The sequence below is a fragment of the Cucurbita maxima genome, unplaced genomic scaffold (assembly GCF_002738345.1).
Source record: "Cucurbita maxima cultivar Rimu unplaced genomic scaffold, Cmax_1.0 Cma_Scf00033, whole genome shotgun sequence".
NCBI classification, from domain to species: Eukaryota; Viridiplantae; Streptophyta; class Magnoliopsida; order Cucurbitales; family Cucurbitaceae; genus Cucurbita; species Cucurbita maxima.
The window spans coordinates 1,824,904-1,844,631 of record NW_019272049.1 but is presented as its reverse complement, the minus strand read 5'-3'; the positions used below and the strand labels follow the sequence as shown (position 1 = coordinate 1,844,631).

The following is a 19,728-nucleotide window of genomic DNA, read 5'->3' as shown; positions in this document are numbered from 1 at the left end:
CCACGTTTGCTTTTCTTTTAGTCTATCTAATTTCTTTTTAGATTGACAAAAGCTAGTGGTTGTGATGAAAATTGAGGTCCAAATCATTCAAATTAATTTGTTTTTAATTTATTCCGAATCGATTACTTTTAAAAAATTCGATCGTAAGTCAATTTCTTAATACTTCGATCTATTAACCATTATTTGACGTTTCAATATTTTTGATATGCTATCATTAACTTTAAATAATCTTTTATTGTTACAATAATAAACACAATTATACGGTAGAAAAAGTTTATTCTTCGTCAAAAAGTTTATTCCTTGCTCCACTTATATGTATCAACTTATAAATTTGAGTGCTTATTGACTCCCGTGAACATAACTATGAGATTCCACATTAGTCTCGAAGGGGAACAAAACATTTCTTATAAGGATGTGAAAACCTCTTTCGAAATATATTGCTAACGGTGGGCTTAAGTTGTTACAAATGGTATCAGAGTTAGACACTGGGCGGTGTGCGAATGAGGACGTTGGCCCCAAGGGGGTTGGATTGTTAGATCTCACATTAGTTGGAGAGGGGTGAAAACATCTTCTTAGTATACGCGTTTTAAAACTTCGATAAAAAACCTAGAAGGGAAGCCGAAAAAGGATATTATGTACTAGCGGTGGACTGGAGTTGTTACAATAACTCAACAGTAATTGACATGTACTCGTTCTTTTAAAGTTGAGAATTCATATCTGATACTCATTTCTCGTAGTAACAAGAAAAATAAAAGACTTGAGAGCTTATAAGAATGAGTCAACCCGAGTTGAGTGCTTATTAACTTAAGTGAACATAACTATGAGATCTCACATCAGTTGAGTAGGGAGAGAAACCAAAATTCCTTACAAGGGTGTGAAAACCTATCCCTAGCGAGCACGTTTTAAAATCTTGAGGGAAAACCCAAAGAAGACAATATTTGCTAGTGGTGAGCTTGGACTGTTACAAATGGTATTAAAATCAGACGCCGGCCCCAAGGGGGTTAGATTGTGAGATCCCACATCGATGAAGATCTCTAGTGGAAGCGTCTTAAAATTACGAGGGAAAGCCCAAAGACGACAATATCTACTAGCGGTGGGTTTAGGCTGTTAGAGATGTTTCAAAAGATGATTTTGTTCGATAGACCTAATTAAATATTTAGGTATTTGAAATTGAAGATCGATAAAAATTGACAGTTAGCAAAAACGGTACTCTATCGAAACAAAAAATATAAAAACGACATATCGAGATTCCATTTCATCTTAGTGTTATTTTATACTACCAATAATTGACGAGGCATCTTTATTACAAAAAATGATAGTCATATGCTTATTTTATTTCATATTGGTACAAAAACAAAGCATCTTTACACAAATGGGAAGCCTCTCTATTTTCCATTGCCTTTCATTTCTATATTCTCGTGATCAATTTTTCATCCCGATAATAATTCAAGCTCACCAATAACAGATATTGTCTTTTTTAGACTTTCACTCTCGGGTTTCCTCTCAAGAATTTTAAAACGCGTCTGCTAGAAAGAGATTTCCACAACGTTATAAAAAATGCTTCGTTCTCCTCTTCAATCGATATGCGATCTCACAATCTACTCCTTTCGGAGCTCAATGTTCTCGGGCACTCGTTCCCCTTTCAAATCGATACCGTTACCTTCTCCAATTGATGTGAGATTTCATATATAAATAAATAAATATAATTTCTCGCATATATAAATATAAAACATTTTCTTCAACATTTTTTTTTTATTTCTATTATTATTAGTGGCTATTATATAACTTTAAGTAACATCAATTTAATAAAAAAAAAAAAAAGTGGATGTTGATGAAAATATAATGACAAAAATTTGAATGATTATTTTTAAATATTTGATCTTTTATTTATAAAATTTAGAAAATTAAATTCTTTGGTTTTTCAATTATTATTTGTATTTATTTATTTTGTAGTGAAATTACGCAACTAGCCTTCATTAATTCTATCCATTCAATTATTCCCACTAACTTGAAAGGACACAATTTATTTTATATTAATGATAAGAATTTTTTTAAAAATTTAATGGTATTTTAAAAATAAAATATTAATATTTTTCCTAAAAAATTTAAGAGTATTATTGAAATTCTGATAATTCTAGCAGCGGATTCAGTAGCCCCAGCTGCAATAAGGGCTCGGTGTCATTATGTTTTAATAAAATAGAAATTATTTTGACGGAAAAATAAATCATGAATGAGTAGGAAATTTATAGGTTAGACGGACAATCGTGGCATAATAAATCATGCAAGACAATCCTATTCTTTCATCACATTTTATACTCGGTAATATGCGTACATAAAATTCTATAAAATCATTTCTTTTATAACATACATTTCAAATCATGACAAAGAGGGCAGTGTATCATAAATTTCCTTATTTCAAAGTATATCATAACATGTCATAACGTAACAAACATACTATGATATATCATGATATCTCATAACATAACATGACATTTTATGATATGTGCAGGGCCACTGGACATGTGTCATTATACATAAATCAATTCTTCCAACCAAGCTAATAGTGGAGTCACTTACTTAATTAGCCTAGGTCAGAGTTACTACGACCATTTGATGCTAGCTTAATGCCGCTATCTATTGACTTACCTAATTTTGCATAATTTTTTTTTTTTAACTAGCTAAAAGTAGTTATACTAACCTTAAACGTTTTCAAAGTGTTGAAACTAATAGGAAAGAGTCGGAGTGTATTAGACCAAAGCCAAATGAGCTAAAAAGTCGGCTTAGAGTCGTTAGGAAACGTATTCTCCGACTGACTTCAAACCAATCAAGTATGATGAGAGGAAGTAATTGTTCTAACTTAGGAAACCAAGGAACCTCCCTTTTATACTCGAGTCATGTTTAGTCTCTCTAATTAATGGATAACACAATTTTTTACTAACGTGTTCATATATATATATATATATATATATATGACACAACAACGTTGCATCTCATTGTCATCTCGGTTCCCAACAATACAACTCATGCATCATGATGTCATCCTAAATCTCGGTCATCCGCTGGGAACTAACCCATGTGTCGATCATCTCCTTGGGACATTCTAAACATCCATCCATCCGAGTTCTCCCAAGCATTAAACTCTCCCATGTCCATGCTAAACCATTTACAATATACGTTCCAGATAGTGAATCATAATTTAACCTCTGATACATGAGCTGGAACGCAATATCGGCACACCCCGTCCTTCCATGTCCTTGTGTGTATTTATTAAAAAATAAACTAATAAACTCTAATGGGATAGAATCATGGTATGGTTCATGAATCAATTTCCAAGTAGCTCTTATTGGACTATCTTTGAACCACAATCATTAAAAAAAGACAATTTCCCACTAGGGTGAGGGCCATGATGATCTTGATCACAAAAGTGTGGAACATGATGATCTGATAGTGACCGTACGATCTTCCATCATTGGCTCTTCTTCACATCCAATAAAGCAATGCTCAAACAAGAAGAAGATTCACAAAACTCATATCTCTATCTCAATGCATCAATAGTAACACTTTATCATCTAGTGTTTGGTTGTGTTGATAAAGCATATTCTTGGCTTGGATTGAAATAGAGCACACATCTCGATATCCCGATCTTCTGTAAGGAAATTTTTAAGTGTTCAATCATATTCATGTTATCAGGATGACCTCAGTGAAGAAAACTACGTTATGCCTTATTCAATGGAAGGAATTGAGTATGCTTTCTTCTTCGGCATTTGAATCGTTATTTGTTAAGTTTCCATTTAATAGCAACGTTCTTTTTGTTTTTAAGTTTGGTCACCGACCTTTTCTTTTGTGAGCTTTTTCACTATTAAAAGTTGATGGGATCTCGTAAGTGTGTTGGAAACCAAAGAAAATGGGTGGTGAACAAATGCTACAAATAAAAATCGTTATTTTATGAGTTTTATAATGAGTTCGTGATAAGTTTTTCAAAGGTGGAGAGCAGCGTTAAGCTAATATTAAGGGGTCGTAGTAGCTTCAGCCTAGACCAACCAAGTAAGTGGCTCTACTATCAATTTGGTTGGAAGAATTATTTTATGTATGATGACACGTGCCTAATGACTTATAAGTGTCATTTGTGATACGCCTTGATATGTGATGTTATTTATGTGTCGCTATATGATATGCCAAATAGTATTATGGTACAAATTAAATGTCATGTTATGTTACGACTAGCTATGTTAGGTTATGACATGTCATAATGTACTATGACATGTTATGTTAGGTCCTGATATGTTATGACATGCTATGATATGTTTTGAAATAAAGAAATCTATGACGCACAATCCCTATGTCATGATCCGAAAGTTATGTTATGAATGAAAGAATTTTATAAGAGGTTATGTATTCATATTACCGAGTGTAATTCGTGATGAAAGAATGTGGGTTGTCTTACATGATTTATTACAACACGATAAAAAATATGGGGATCTTATGCATAATTGTATGTTCACGTGCATAAAGATACTTCCCCTTTATTATGAGAACTGACATGTACACTATGAGACTAAAATGATCATCATGTTCCTTTTGGGTGTCCAGTGTTACAATCGCACTTTCGAGCATGACCGTGACAACCCAGAGAAGCTTGTCTAACCAATAGGTCTAGGGGGTGTGCGAACTCGCCTGGTGGGCTCATGCTCGCACGTGTGGGTCAATGTGTAGAGAAATACTACACATCCAATTTGCCAAGAGAAAGACGATTTTAAATGATAGGTCTCATCATTTTGTAAGTTTTAAAGATATAAATATTAAAATACTCGAGCCTTGTGCTATTCTGATATTTCAATTAAAGGCAAGACACCCATTTACAGGTGACGGCCACATCGCGTTGAAGACCATGAAACTTGATTAATGATTAAATATAAATATATTAAATTTTCTATTATGTTGACTATTTAATATAATTTTTTTTTATTATTTCAATTTTTAGTAATTAAATTAAATGGTTTAACATATATTACTTTTAATGTAAGAAAATTTATTTGTTTTAATTTGAATCGATGAAGTAATTAATTAATTTAATTATATTAAATAATAACTTATGATTACATCAATTTATTTTCTTACATTTAATTATTTAATTATTTAATTATAAATTTTATCAACAAAAGTGCTAAAACATACAAATATTTTATTAAGATATAATTTAACATATTTAAAATTATTAATATTTTTTAATATTTTATAAATAATTATTTAATTTAAATTTAAATTTACAAAATTGGTAAAAGAAAAGCAAATCCTTCGTACATTAAAATAATTAAAATAGAAAGAGACAAAAAATAAATAAATTCTGTTCAATAATCTATCGACACGTGGGGCTCCATATTTAAAATGTCGGCCCTCTTTGTCTTTCGTTTCATCGGTTTATTTTTATTATTTTATAATTTTTTTAAATATATTTTGAATTTTTTTAAAAAAATTTATAAATATAATTTTTTAAATATATTTTGAATTTTTTTTAAAAAATTTATAAATATTATTAAAACATTTTTTAAGAATTTTATAATTAATTGGTTGTGTCATTTTCTTCCTCGCATGACATGACACATGGCACATGATGTACCTCCATTCCATTACATTAAGTATATCATCTCAATAATTCTAACACCCAAGATATTTTCATTTTATTATTATTATTATTTTTGGAGGAGTTCATGTTCATGGATCTTCAAGATTAGATTAAAAAAAAAAAAAAAAAAAAAATCCTCACGAATAAATAAATAAATAAATATTTGATTCAATGACTCGGAGTTTTTGTTTTTCGGATTTCTTGAGATGTTTGGATTTAGTTTAGAACGATGCTGATATATCATGTTTATCGTGAACTTATTTAAATAATTGCATGATTCATGATTATTGATAATGCCAATATATTTGATGTTCTTAGCCTTAAATATGGATGAGTTTGGGTTCATTTTCACGGGTAGAAATTTTATGTTAGAATAATAATAATAAAAAAAAAGACATAATCGAACGTTAGGGTTTAGAAAAATTCTTTGGAGACCACTCAATATAAAATTGCTGAAGTTCCTATGCCACTGGAGAGAAAGATGCACTTAAGTCTTTCTGGATCGTTCTTATTCAGATGTGGTTTTAGTTTATTTATGTACCTTTTATTTACTCGAGTGTCACATGTCTACCAACTTACGTCTTGGTTCGTGCTTACTGGGAAATGTGTCACTTTGATACCATTGTAAGGACTCATGCCTAGAATTTGGATCAAGATTCAAAATTTAGATTTGGCAACGGATGGTTCCTAAATTTCATTACATCCGTGCCATATGGTCAGATTGTCTACTTCTCGCTTATAAGATTGAAGACTAATAAATATCATTTCAACGTGTGTGTCCTCACTGTTTCTAGGCACATGTTGGAAACATTTAGAGTATGCATCTGAACAAATATTACCTATACCGACAAGTGTGAACACATGTTACCTATACCAACACTTGTTCACACATGTGAGTGTGAGTGTGCACGTCCCAATAAGGTCCTTTCAACATGTTTGTTCTCAATGTTCACACGTACATCGTCCTTTCAATAGGTCATTTTAGCATGTCTATCCTACAAACACAAATATAATACATTATCGATATAATAGTGTTATACTTCAAATGAATTTCAATTATGATATACTATTGATACATGAATGTTACAATTAAACTTTAAATGGTTTTGATACACGGGTTAGATTTGTTAATAAACTAAATTAATAAGAATACTTCTTAATTTTAAACTTTGTATTTTGTCTCAAAAATACTTTAAACTTAAAAAAAAAATTTAATTAAAAAAAAAGAAACGGTTAGTAATTTGTTTCAAAAATACCCGTTGTAAGCACGTAAAGAAAATAGGATCGTAAAATCTTAATATTTTACGAAACTTAAGATTTATTAATATTTTCTCAGACCGGTTAGCATTGTTTTCTTAAAAATTGGGTCATCTGTAGTCCACAAATTTGGGCCAATTTAAGGTCACTTTAGACACATCTCTTTTTCTTAGTTTCACGCTCCCCTAAGTCAATATTTTAGTAAGCGAATAGTTGCAGCTATTTAGTGTAGCGGTGGAGGTTGGTTGAAGATGATGTTACGCGGCATTCAAAATTAGCCTTGAAGTGAATGAATTTGATAGAACGAAGAGGTCAGGAAATGAGAAGACTTTTCTTTCACTATATCATAAACAGATGTTCCCCTCCATTCCTCTCGTATATCGTCGTAGTGCCTTAAACGCTAGGTTTTGAAAAAGATTTTTCATGTCATTCCCATTTAAGTCCGATTTGGATCCCTTTGTTGTTTCCTTTTCTTCCCGCATCATTTTCTCGAAATGAGAAAGAGGATGGTACACTCGAATTGTATTATCTAAGTGCTTATTGCTTGCCAAAGATCATACTTCTACAATTGGAAGGTCATCGGGGAGGTGAGCACCTATGATTAGACCAAATAATTTTTTTAACAATAAGAACGATCATTAAACCATCCTATTTCCACATTATTTGAGAAACTCGGTTTCCTTCTGCAACAAATCTCAAAGCTATTGAGAAGAAACTCTAAGTAGAAGTGTACAAAAATTAGGTTAGAGAAATCTTTTGGACCAATCTAAAATTTTGAGTCAGTTGGGTTAGTGAACCGAGTGACCCGAATAGTGTTAACATCCTAACCCAACCAATTTTTGGGTTGAGTTAGGTTGTGAAGTCTTTAAATTTTATTTATTTATTTTTTAAAAATAAAAATCATGCTTATTCACCGTACATATTATATTAATAACTAAAATATCGTAGAACGCAAATATTCACAAGTCACAACATATCACTAACATCGATTGCAAACGTTAACAAACATCAAATATTCTTAATTTTCAAAACAATCTTAAAAGTAGGGTAGGGTTGGGTTGGGTTGTGATCTATTTTCTGGTTGGTCGGGTTGGACCAACTAAAAAAATGTCAACCCTCAAACTAACTCGAAGTTTCGATTTTTAAAAAGTTCAACCCAACAATTTTTGACCAAATTTTAGTTTCTATCATTTAAAAGTTAGATTCGATGCTATGGATTGACGAAACCCTCGTAAATAAATATGTTCATTTAATTTGCGGATATGGACCCTAAACACGGTCGAGAACGAAGAGATTTTTTCCTGTTATCTAAACGGGGCCAAGGACGAGGACGTGAATTATATTTTCAATTCCTATCCTCGCGACCTCGCCCAAATCTCTGTCTATATATATATAAATAAAAACTATGTTGTAACATTGAAATTTGAGTTTTTAGAAATTACGTGGAAGATTATATTAAAATATTATTAGATTGTTCTATACTTTTAATAGAAATAACATCGAAGGAAAAATTACCCACGAGAAAGGGCTTCATTATCTTGTCTCGTGAACATCTCTACTCATAAATAGTCACGTAAGACTTAGAACGTAAACAAGAACGATAAACTCTCCTTCAAGTGCTAAGTTTCACATATTTACATTCAAAAGGACAACAAAATCCAGAAATGCATCAAAACTCCCACCTTCTTATATCCTTTGAAGAACAAAGAAGAAGCAGAAGAGGGAGAAGAAAATTGAAAGAAACAAAGAATTATGGAAGTAACCCAAAGATTTTTAAGTTCTCCTTTGAATGAATGAGTGATTGTTGAGCAATCTAGGCCTGTTTGTGAAGAGATCATCTATCTTCTCCTTGTTTAGATTGCAATGATCCATCTCTCATCAAGTTCAGACTCAAGCTATTGAACCGCTCTCGAGAATACTGTCTCGACGCTTTCCGCCAATCTGTGCCTGCCTTCATCATCGCTGCGAATTCCTCGTAGCTTATTCGCCCGTCCTGCACAAATACTTGAGTTAGTAGAGAAGTATTGGAAGAACAGATACTGAATGATCCCATGTCGTTTAAAGAGGGAAACAAAACATATCTTATAATAGACGCATTTTAGAACGATGAGGCTGATGCAATACGTAACGGGCTAAAGTTGTAACAACCCAAACCCAAACCCACCGCTAGCAGATGTTGTCTTCATTCGACTTTCCCTTTTCGGATTCCCCTCAAGGTTTATAGAATATGTCTGTTAGGGAGAGGTCTCCACATTTTTTTGTAAGAATGTGTGATGTCCCACATTGGAGAGGAGGAGAACAAACCACCATTTATAAGGGTGTGGAAACCTTCTCCTAGCAGACGAGTTTTAGAACCTTGAGGGGAATCCCGAAAGGGAAAGCCTAAAGAGGACAATATCTGCTAGTGGTGGATCTGGGTCCTTACAAATGGTATTAGAGCCAGATACCGGACGATGTGCCAACCTTCTCGCTGTACCCCGAAGGGGGGAAGACACGAGGCGGTGTGCCAATAAGGACGCTGGGCCTCGAAGGGGGGTGGATTGTGATATCCCACATTGGTAGGGAGGAGAACAAACCACCACATTGGTGGGGAGGAGAACAAACCACCATTTATAAGGGTGTGGAAACCTTCCCCTAGCAAACGCGTGGTGGATCTGGGTCGTTACAGAATGCTTCGTTCCCCTCTCCAACCGATGTGGGATCTCACAATCCACCTCCCCTTTGGGCCCACGTCCTCGCTGACTAGTTCTAATACCATTTGTAATAGCCCAAGCCCACCGCTAGTAGATATTGTCCTCTTTGAGCTTTCCCTTTCGAGCTTCCCCTCAAGGTTTTTAAAACACGTCTGCTAAGGAGAGGTTTTCATGGCACATGATTTTCTATAAGCGGTGAGCTTGGGCCGTTACACCGAAAATCATGTGCCATGGAAAAAAGTTCTTCTATTTGTCGTTTCAATCATTTTCCGATGTTAACAAACAATAAAAACGCTCGAGTTTTCAAACTCAATAATATTAAAGATTAAATGATAAAGGTGGCTGAAAAGTTAGACCTACCACATATTCATCAGTAATCCTATTCCCACAAGTTTTATAGGGGACCGAGGCAGTAATTGAAATATTAAATGAAAGACGTTACCGACCTTATCCGTGTCGACATCGTTAATAATGGCGTTAATCACTTCTTCACTATTTCCATCGATCTCATCGGCTAAGGTATCTCGTAGTTCTTCAATTTCTATATAACCACTCCGGTTTTGGTCAAAGAAATCGAAGGCTTTTCTTAGATGCTCTTCGTCGTCGCCCATTCTCCTAAGATGAACCGAAATCGCTACGAATTCTCGACAGTCGAGATAACCATCCTTGTCTACATCGCCCTGTAAAAACGTAACTACAGATTAGTTCCATACATCGAGAAAGAAAGTGAACTCGAAAAGTTAAAATATGTACTCGAACTTACAGCTTCCATCAGAATTTGAAGATCAGCATCAGCGATTTGATGGCCTAAATTATGTAAACCTACTCGTAACTCGTCTATGTTAATCTTTCCTTTATTGTTCGTATCCATCTTATCGAATCCCTCTTTTATACCGGCGACTTCCTCGACCGACAAGTGCTCGGCAATTACCCTTAGAGCTCTTTTCTTCAGCTTGTTCATCACAGAGAACTGCTTAAGTCTTGCCTTCACCGTTTCTCCCAAGGAGATATTAGGAGCTTTCTTCACATTTTGTAGCCATGGATGATCTGCATTTTACAATCAAAACGATGTTATAAGGCCGATTCCAAGAGAAAGTGAGTACATTTAAAGGTCGAGCCGTTACCGAGCACTCCTTGTGCAGTTAGTCGCCGGTTTGGATCAGGATCGAGCATCTTTCTCACTAGGTCTTTTGCATTATCTGAAACTTTAGGCCAAGGATCTCTTTTGAAATCAATAACCGATCGTATGATTGCTTGTGCAACTCCTTGTTCAGTTTCTGCATAGAGATAATAACAAGTTTAATGAGCTTAAGCCTACCGCTAGCAGATATTGTCCGCTTTGGCCTGTTATGTATCGCTGTCAGCCTCACGGTTAAAACGCATTTGTTAAGGAGAGGTTTCCACACCCTTATAAGCAATGCTTCGTTTCCCTCTCCGATCGACGTGGGATCTCATACCAGCACAAATGCTACTTAATACTTACCGGCCCAAAATGGAGGGACGCCACAAAGCAAAATGTAGAGTATAACTCCAGCACTCCAGACATCTACTTCTGGGCCATAGTTTCGTTTCAGAACCTCAGGAGCCATGTAATACGGACTTCCAACGATCTCATTGAATCTTTCACCTGAAGAAGCCCGAGCGGGTTGGTGGATTCAGTCATGAACAAGGGAAACCATATGCTACAAATGAGAAAGCAAAGGGACGATCAGAGAGCATACCAGGTTTAAAGAACACTGACAGTCCAAAATCAATTGCCTTCAACGGTGCGTTTTCCTTCTTGTTTCCGAACAAAAAGTTTTCGGGTTTAAGGTCCCGATGCATAACGCCATGCTTGTGACACATCTGAACCATAAGAAAAAGCAGTAAGTAACAAGAATAATCGTGAAATCCCACATCAATTGAAGAGGAGAACGAAACATTCTTTATAAGGGTGTGGAAACCTCCCTCATGTTGATGCATTTTACAAACCTTAAAGGGAAACTCAAAAGGGAAAGCTCAAAGAAGACAATATCTACTAGCAGTGGCTGTTACAAATAGTATTAGAACCAGACACTAGGTGATGTGCTAGCGAGGAAGCTAAGCCTTGAAGGGGGTGGACACCAGGTGGTGTAGCTATGAGGATGCTGGGCCCCGAAAGGAGTGGATTGTGAGATCCCACGTCGGTTGGAGAGTGGAATGAAGCATTCTCTATAAGGATGTGGAAACCTCTCCCTAGCATACGCATTTTAAAACCTTGAGGGAAAGCCCAAAGAGGACAATATTAACTAGCCGTGGCCATTACAAATGGTATCAGAGTTAGATACCAAGCGATGTACTAGAGAGGAGGCTGAACCCCAAAAGGAATGGACACCCGGCGGTGTGCCACCGAGGAAGCTGGCCTCTGAGGAGAATGGATTGGGAGTCTCACACCGATTCAAGAGGGAACGAGCCTTAAGTCAAACTACCCAACCTCAAGTTTCTAAGTTATGCTAATCATTTCTCAGTCTCTACAGCATATAATCCATATCCAAAACCAGTCACATAGAACACGAACAAGATATCTAAACAGGATAGAACCTCAGCTATCATAACATACAAACAACAGCTCAAAACTCTGAAAATCCAAAGAATCCAAAGCTTTTAGTTAAGCAATTACCAGAACAACTTCAACAATAGTCTTTGTAACAACAGCAGCAGCACGTTCCGTGTAGTGTCCACGAGCCACAATCCGATCAAACAGCTCACCCCCTTCACAAAGCTCCATAACCAAATGAACAGCGCTATCATCTTCAAACGTATCCTTCAAGCTAACAATGTTCTGATGCTTCGGAAAATGCCTCATAATCTGAACCTCCCGCCGCACGTCCTCAATATCCACGGCGGTTCTCAACTTCTTCTTGGAAATCGATTTACAAGCGAACTTCTCTCCGGTGACCTTATCGGTACATAGATGCGTTATTCCAAACTCCCCACGGCCAAGCTCGTGACCCAGTTCGTATTGAAGCCCGATTTCACGGCCGGTGGGGTTGGTCAAAACGGTGAGCTTATGGCTGCCGCCGTTTCCGCCGTTGCCGGCGGCTAAGTGGTTAACGCCGTAATCGATTGAAAAGGGATTCGGCTTCTTCTTCCTCTTTCCTTTTCTCAGGTCCTCATGGTCCCGAGGTGGGGTAGCGCAGCAATTCCCCATGAATGAACGACGATCTTGAAGAAATAAACGAAAACACGAAATGGGTATTGGGGGATTCAAGATCGGGATTCGAATTAAAGCAAAATTCGAGGGAAATTGATGAAGGGGAGGCGAAAATCGAGATGGGTATGGGGAAATCGGAAGAAGAAGACGAAGAAGAAGAAGGAGAAGGGGTTTTTTGTAGTTGTTTTTGGCTTTGAGGAGATAAAGTGGAGGAATGGGAAAGAAGGGAGTTTATAACGGAAGAAATTGGCGTGTGTAATGAAAGCCACCACCATGGATGGAATTCATTTCCGTTTTCCTTTTTCTTTAAAGGAAAGTTCAAAGAGTCAAAAAACTCATTTTATGTCCCTTTCCTCGACACTTCCCTCCCAACAAAATTTTGTCCCATTTTGTTATTTATATTTTTTCCTCGGATAGATAATATATGTCGATAAATTTGTTATTATTATTGGTTTATTTGTACAATTAAATATATTTTGTTTGCTCACAACAAAATCTCTCTCATTTCCTACTAGATGTTTTTTTTTTTGGGTTTGTGAAGGAATATTATTATGTTGCCTCGAATGTTGCGTTAATTCTCTGAATCCGGTACCAACAGGTATCATTTCTCTTAGAACAATGTTTTCTTTCAGACCTCTCAACTAATCGATACAACTTCGGAGGGCGGAGCTAAAACTTGAGCAGTTTCTTGAAAACTTGCTTTCGATATGAAACTTTGAGTACTTAGAGATGTTTTTGTTATTTCCAATAATACGGCTCAGATCGCTTCTTTCAAAGCACGTCCTATTCGTTCAGCTCGCAACAATCTAATGAGTTCTCCAAGTGAAAAAACATTGTTACAAAAACAAAGAGATATGTTAGTAAACTTGTGAGATTTTCATATGGTAAGTTCTTGACTATTGTAGGGTTTTAACTCGTCTCCTACTTTTAAGATAAAATTAATTGACTAAGAGGAATGTACACGGTTGGGCTGAGTTGAAAAAAATATTTGGACCAATCCAAAATTTTGGATTGATTGAGTTGATGACCCGAATAACTCAAATAGAGTTAAGAACCCAACCATTTATTTTAGGTGGTTAGGTCTGATTAGATATTAGGTTATTTTTTTTAATTATTTAACATTAATAATTAAAATCTTTTAAAAAATCAAATATTAAACATTATCAAGCCATAGGGCATCGCTAAAATCGATTACAAATGTTAAATATTCATAATATTTAAAAAGTAGGGTAGAGTTGGTTGTAACTCTATTTGGTGGGTTGACTCGATCAATAAATGTCAACCTGCGAGCCAAACCAAAATTTTGGTTTACCAAAAATTCGACTCAATCCAACCCAAAGACTTATCCATGTCAACCTGTAGTGAACCAATAACATACTTGACTTATCAATGTCAACCTATAGTGACTTCAGCTTAGCTTAACGAAGTAAGTGGTTTTACTGTTGGATGCCCAAAAACTTGGTTGGATGACTTGTATATTGCATGAATGACGATATGATATTAGTGTTTATATGATGCATGAACCTCCACATATCACACTACATATGTTATGTTAGCATATCCACTCCATGCCTATGGACATTGATAAGTCATGTATGTTAACCATGAAAGATAAGTCCAATATATGTATGTACGTCTCATAGAAAGGTTATGTCATGAAGAGAAGGGAGGTATGATTTGCATCACAAGTATATGTCATGATTTGAAACTACAAGACTTAATGAATTTTGTATGTCATGTGTATGGTTGAGTGTGCGCTAACCCATAGTCAAACCTAGAGGTACGTATATGACCCTGCCTAATGGGTCCATGTGCACGTGCATGAGTTTTGTGTAGAGAAATTCTACACCTTCAACCCTACCTGGACGGGAAAGTAGAGCCCAAGACAATGATATTTTTATGAAAAGATAGGTTCTACCATATTTGCTTGTGATTGTATTACCTATCTCCAACAATGGGGCTGCTCACGGAATATTTTTAAACATTTAATCTACGTGCTACTTTTTTTTCTTTCTAGAAAAGGTAAGACACTCATGTACGGATGAAGACATAACTGTGCAAGCCATGAAAATAAACTCACGATGGTTGCATTCTCATTTAAGCTGTAACCCTTAGGCTAGATCAGGGCGTATGCGTTTCTTTTAGATTCTTGTTACTTCAATTTCATTATTCTATTGACGTTTACTTTTCATCCGAATCAAATTTTTTGAATGTCTAAATCCATGACACCGTTTTTATAAATAAATTTATTTTAATAATAAAAAAGAGGGAGTGTGTAATTTGATTTGTGGCCAATTAATGTGTTGGTCAAGGTAGAAGCTCGTCAACTAGGAGACAATCACGGCTATGAAGGTTCTCATAGGTCAAAAGAACGAAGCATTTTAAAGCCAAAATAGGGTAGAGATGTCGAGACGATCCGAAATGGAGTTGAGACTATGGGAAGAGTTGGAATGAGCTGTTTATGGTCTACTCAGGTACAGAATACGACTAGTGAATGGTTGAAACATCGATTAGTGAAGCTATGACTGAAGCCAATTTTTTTTTTTTCTCCTCTTAAACTTATAATTCAAATTAAACTCCAAATTTATTTTACTTAAACTAAAATCCAATTAAAAATAAAAATATTTACCATAATAAATCTAAATTAATCTCTAAAAATAAATATTTTACACTACAATTATTACAAAAAAAAAAAGGAAAAAAAAAAAAAAGAATTATTTTCATTCCTTATATAGATTTTTGAAAATTAAAATTGAAAAATTAGTATTAAATGTTTGGAATGCAATAAAAATCTGTACTTTCCTTTTTTAGATAGATACGATTCTTAATTGTTAGTTACAGACACTTATTATGCATTAAAACATGTTGGATTATGTAATCATTGGCTTTGTAATTAACTAATAACCACTTCTTGTCTTACTCTTATCCTTCCCAACAAACACATACAAATTAGAGCCCTAAATATTCTTCAATAAAATAAAATAAAATAAAACATTGTTTAACTCGGGGTCGGGGTCGGGGTCTCCAACCAACTTCAAATGGGCCGGAGATTCTTGATTTATGTGGAAAATAATGGAGAGAAATTTTTACCTGTTAGATAAATGAAGTCGAGGACGGTAATTATATTTTCTATACCTGTTTCTACTGAACTCTTCAATATGCTCGTCCTCGCCCGACTTCAAAGAGAGACTTTCTAGTTTCATTTTCAAAGACAGAGAAACCCATTTTAAATTCTAATGGGTTTAATATCTTAGTTTTATTTGTTTCATTTCGATAACAACATATATTCTTTTTTATGTTAATTAAACTAATTTATTTACGTCTGATGTTGTTTTATTTATGTAGTATTCACCGTCATTATTGTAATTCAACTTATTATTATTAATAAAAAAATTATTATTTCTGTAGTATTCACGTTAGATTAATTTAGAGACGGATGAATTTCGTAAAAACTTTTTTTAAAAATAAAAGTTATTTTTAAAATTTCATCAATATTCTTTGAACATGATATTAATGGTAAGGATATTTTTGTAAAAACTTTTAAAAAAGGATTTTCAGTCCTCTGCTCTACCAACTGAGCTATCCCGACCATTTCCGACACATTAGACTTATTTTCATACCAGATTTGAACCGGTAATACGAGGATTTTCAGTCCCCTGCTCTACTAACTGAGCGATACCCGCCATTTCCTTTCCTACACATTATCCTTATTGTCAATAGCAGATTTGAACCGGTAATACGAGGATTTTCAGTCCCCTGCTCTACTAACTGAGTGATACCGGCCATTTCCTTTCCGACACATTATCCTTATTGTCAATAGCAGATTTGAACCGGTAATACGAGGATTTTCAGTCCCTTGCTNATATTTCCAGACATCATGATGTATCGGTATTTTTCATAATCTATTTTATTAATGAATCTGTAGAATAGATACGCATACAAATTCATGATGTGCCAAGAACCAGATTTGAACTGGTGACACGAGGATTTTCAGTCCTCTGCTCTACCAACTGAGCTATCCCGGCCATTTCCGACACATTAGACTTATTTTCATACCAGATTTGAACCGGTAATACGAGGATTTTCAGTCCCCTGCTCTACTAACTGAGCTATACCGGCCATTTCCTTTCCTACACATTATCCTTATTGTCAATAGCAGATTTGAACCGGTAATACGAGGATTTTCAGTCCCCTGCTCTACTAACTGAGTGATACCGGCCATTTCCTTTCCGACACATTATCCTTATTGTCAATAGCAGATTTGAACCGGTAATACGAGGATTTTCAGTCCCCTGCTCTACTAACTGAGCTATACCGGCCATTTCCTTTCCGACACATTAGACGTATTTTCAATAGCGGATTTGAACCGGTAACAGGAAGATTTTGAGTCCTCTGCTCTACTAACTGAGCTATACCGGCCATTTCCTTTCCGACACATTAGACGTATTTTCAATAGCGGATTTGAACCGGTAACAGGAAGATTTTGAGTCCTCTGCTGAGGGGTTAACGAAGTTTTTATAGTTTAAGAGAAGCCTAATCTAACCTAAACTATTTTAGTATTTAGTTATAGTTAGTTCCTTCTTAATTATTTTACTTATTTTTTTTTAAAAAACTTGATCGGGTTAGAAATACTAAAAACCCTTTTGCATCTGCTCTCGTATAGTTAACCAAAACTGATTTTATCATTGGAGAGTATTCGTCGGAACACCACATTCTCTATCTCTATAAATCTCAATTTGACTCGACAGAGAGGTCAGAAGTTAAATTTCTTCGTCCATCGAACTAAATATATTAACTATTCTACACTTCATCAGAGGCGGAACAAACACGATAACCCGTATAAAAAAAATTGTATATTTAAATTAAAGTGAAGCTTAGATAATTTAAAAACCTCATGAATTTAATTTTGTTTTTTTTTTTTTTTTTTGTGCAAGCAATCATGAGCTATCCATCACATTGATTGAAGTTTTGTTTAGAGGACATGCTTCACTTGAAAGGAAAATTGAAAGCTTTTACATGTGTGTTCATATTGAATTATTACCAAAATTTTCTTTAATTATAAATCATAAACAAAATCCCATCATTTTAGTCAAGTTTTTATGAAGCATCATCATAAAACCAACCAAAATAATTTATATTTTTTCTTTCGTACTTTCTATTAAGCTTATAGAATAAGTTTTGTAAGAACCCAAATTCATCGCTAGTAGATATTGTCTGTCTTGACTCATTACATATCATCGTTAGCCTCACTGTTTTAAAATGCGTCTACTATAAAGAGGGTTTAGTCTTATTTCAACTAGTGTCTTATTTGTAACAGCCAAAGTCCATCGCTAATAGATATTGTCCGTTTTAGCTCGTTACGTATCGTCGTCAATTTCACAATTTTAAAACATTTCTACTAAGTAAAAGTTTATACATTCTTATAAAAAATGTTTTGTTTTGAGATCTTACACATTATCATAAAACCAAAGAAAATAATATCATATTTTTTCTTTGCTACTTTATATTAAGCTTATAGAATAATTTATATTTTTAAAAATAAATGATAAGAATCCAAATCTACCGCTAGCAGATATTGTCTATCTTGACCCGTTACATATCATCGTTAGCCTCACGGTTTTAAAACGCGTCTACTATAAAGATGGTTTAGTTTTATTTCAACTAGTGTCTTGCACCTGATACCATTTGTAACAGCCCAAGTGCATCGCTAATAGAGATTGTCCACTTTGGCTCGTTACGTATCGCCGTCAATCACACTATTTTAAAACACGTCTACTAAGTAAAAGTTTCCAAATTCTTATAAGAAATGTTTCATTCTGAAATCTTACACATCATCATAAAACCAAAGGAAATAATCTCATATTTTTTCTTTGGTACTTTATATTAAGCTTATAGAATAAGTTTTATATTTTTAAAAATAAATGGCAAGAACCCAAATTCACCGCTAGCAGATATTGTCCATCTTGACCTGTTACATATCATTGTTAGTCTCACGATTTTAAAACGCGTCTATTAAAGAGAGAGTTTAGTCCTATTGCAACAAGTATCTTGCACATGATATCATTTGTAATAGCATAAGTACATAGATATTGTCCGCTTTAGCTTACTACGTATCGCCGTCAGCTTTATAATTTTAAAACATATCTACTAAGTAAAGGTTTTCACATTCTTATAAGAGATGCTTTGTTCTAAGATCTCACACATCATCATAAAACCAAAGGAAATAATCTTATATTTTTTCTTTGGTACTTTATATCAAGCTTATAGAATAAGTTTTATATTTTTAAAAATAAATGGTTAGAGCCCAAATACACCGCTAGCAGATATTGTTTGTCTTGACCTGTTATATGCCATCGTTAGCCTCATGATTTTAAAACGCGCCTAATATAGAGAGGATTTAGTCTTATTTCGACTAGTATCTTGCACCTGATACCATTTGTAACAGTTCAAGTCCACCACTAACAGATATTGTCCGCTTTAGCTTGTTACGTATCGTCGTCAACTTCACTATTTTAAAACATATCTACTAAGTAAAAGTTTACCCAAAGGAAATAATCTCATATTTTTTCTTTGGTACTTTATATTAAGCTTATAGAATAAGTTTTATAAATCTTTTGCAATTTGCTCTTCAATTATATGTTTATTATGAACAAGCTCATTTGGTCGATAATTCATTTAAAATATATATTTTTAGATGTATTCGAAAGAATTTAATTCAATAGAAGATTCTACAAGCACAAGTAATTTATATTTAAAAACGTTTTATTTTATTATTATGTTATGAACTTCTAGAACTATAGCTAGAAAATCATAAAAAATTATAATAAATAACTTAACTTCAAATAAACTATACTATAAAAACACCTCATGATTGTTTCATAGAAAGGTTGCCAAAGTCAATGAAACTAAATTGTACAATTTTATTTTTTGATCCCTATTTTGAATTTAATTTCAATTTGGTCCCAACTAAAAATTTGTTTTAA

At 34.3% G+C, this 19,728-nt stretch overlaps 1 protein-coding gene and 1 non-coding gene across 2 annotated transcripts; both read right to left on the bottom strand.

Annotated features, from left to right (window-relative positions):
* Positions 1–8,379: 8,379 nt before the first annotated feature.
* On the bottom strand, positions 8,380–13,017 carry LOC111467188 (calcium-dependent protein kinase 32-like). Its single transcript, XM_023111999.1, has 7 exons — positions 12,212–13,017; positions 11,295–11,418; positions 11,057–11,200; positions 10,698–10,850; positions 10,337–10,620; positions 10,020–10,253; positions 8,380–8,873 (listed from the first exon to the last, which is right to left on the bottom strand). Exons 1-7 carry the CDS (start codon positions 12,740–12,742, stop codon positions 8,715–8,717), a joined length of 1,629 nt encoding a protein of 542 aa, XP_022967767.1. The 5' UTR covers positions 12,743–13,017; the 3' UTR covers positions 8,380–8,714.
* Positions 13,018–16,697: 3,680 nt separating this feature from the next.
* TRNAF-GAA lies at positions 16,698–16,770 on the bottom strand. Its single transcript has one exon. It is a non-coding gene; the product is annotated as a tRNA-Phe (tRNA).
* Between the last annotated feature and the right edge of the window lie 2,958 nt (positions 16,771–19,728).

Bases quoted from the DNA above. Each gene is read 5' to 3' on its own strand.
- LOC111467188 (XM_023111999.1), bottom strand. From the start codon at position 12,742: ATGGGGAATTGCTGCGCTACCCCACCTCGGGACCATGAGGACCTGAGA. The intron at 11,419-12,211 runs GTAATTGCTTAA...CTTATGGTTCAG, and splicing joins CTATTGTTGAAGTTGTTCTG to ATGTGTCACAAGCATGGCGT. The intron at 10,621-10,697 runs GTAACGGCTCGA...TGTAAAATGCAG, and splicing joins AACTGCACAAGGAGTGCTCG to ATCATCCATGGCTACAAAAT.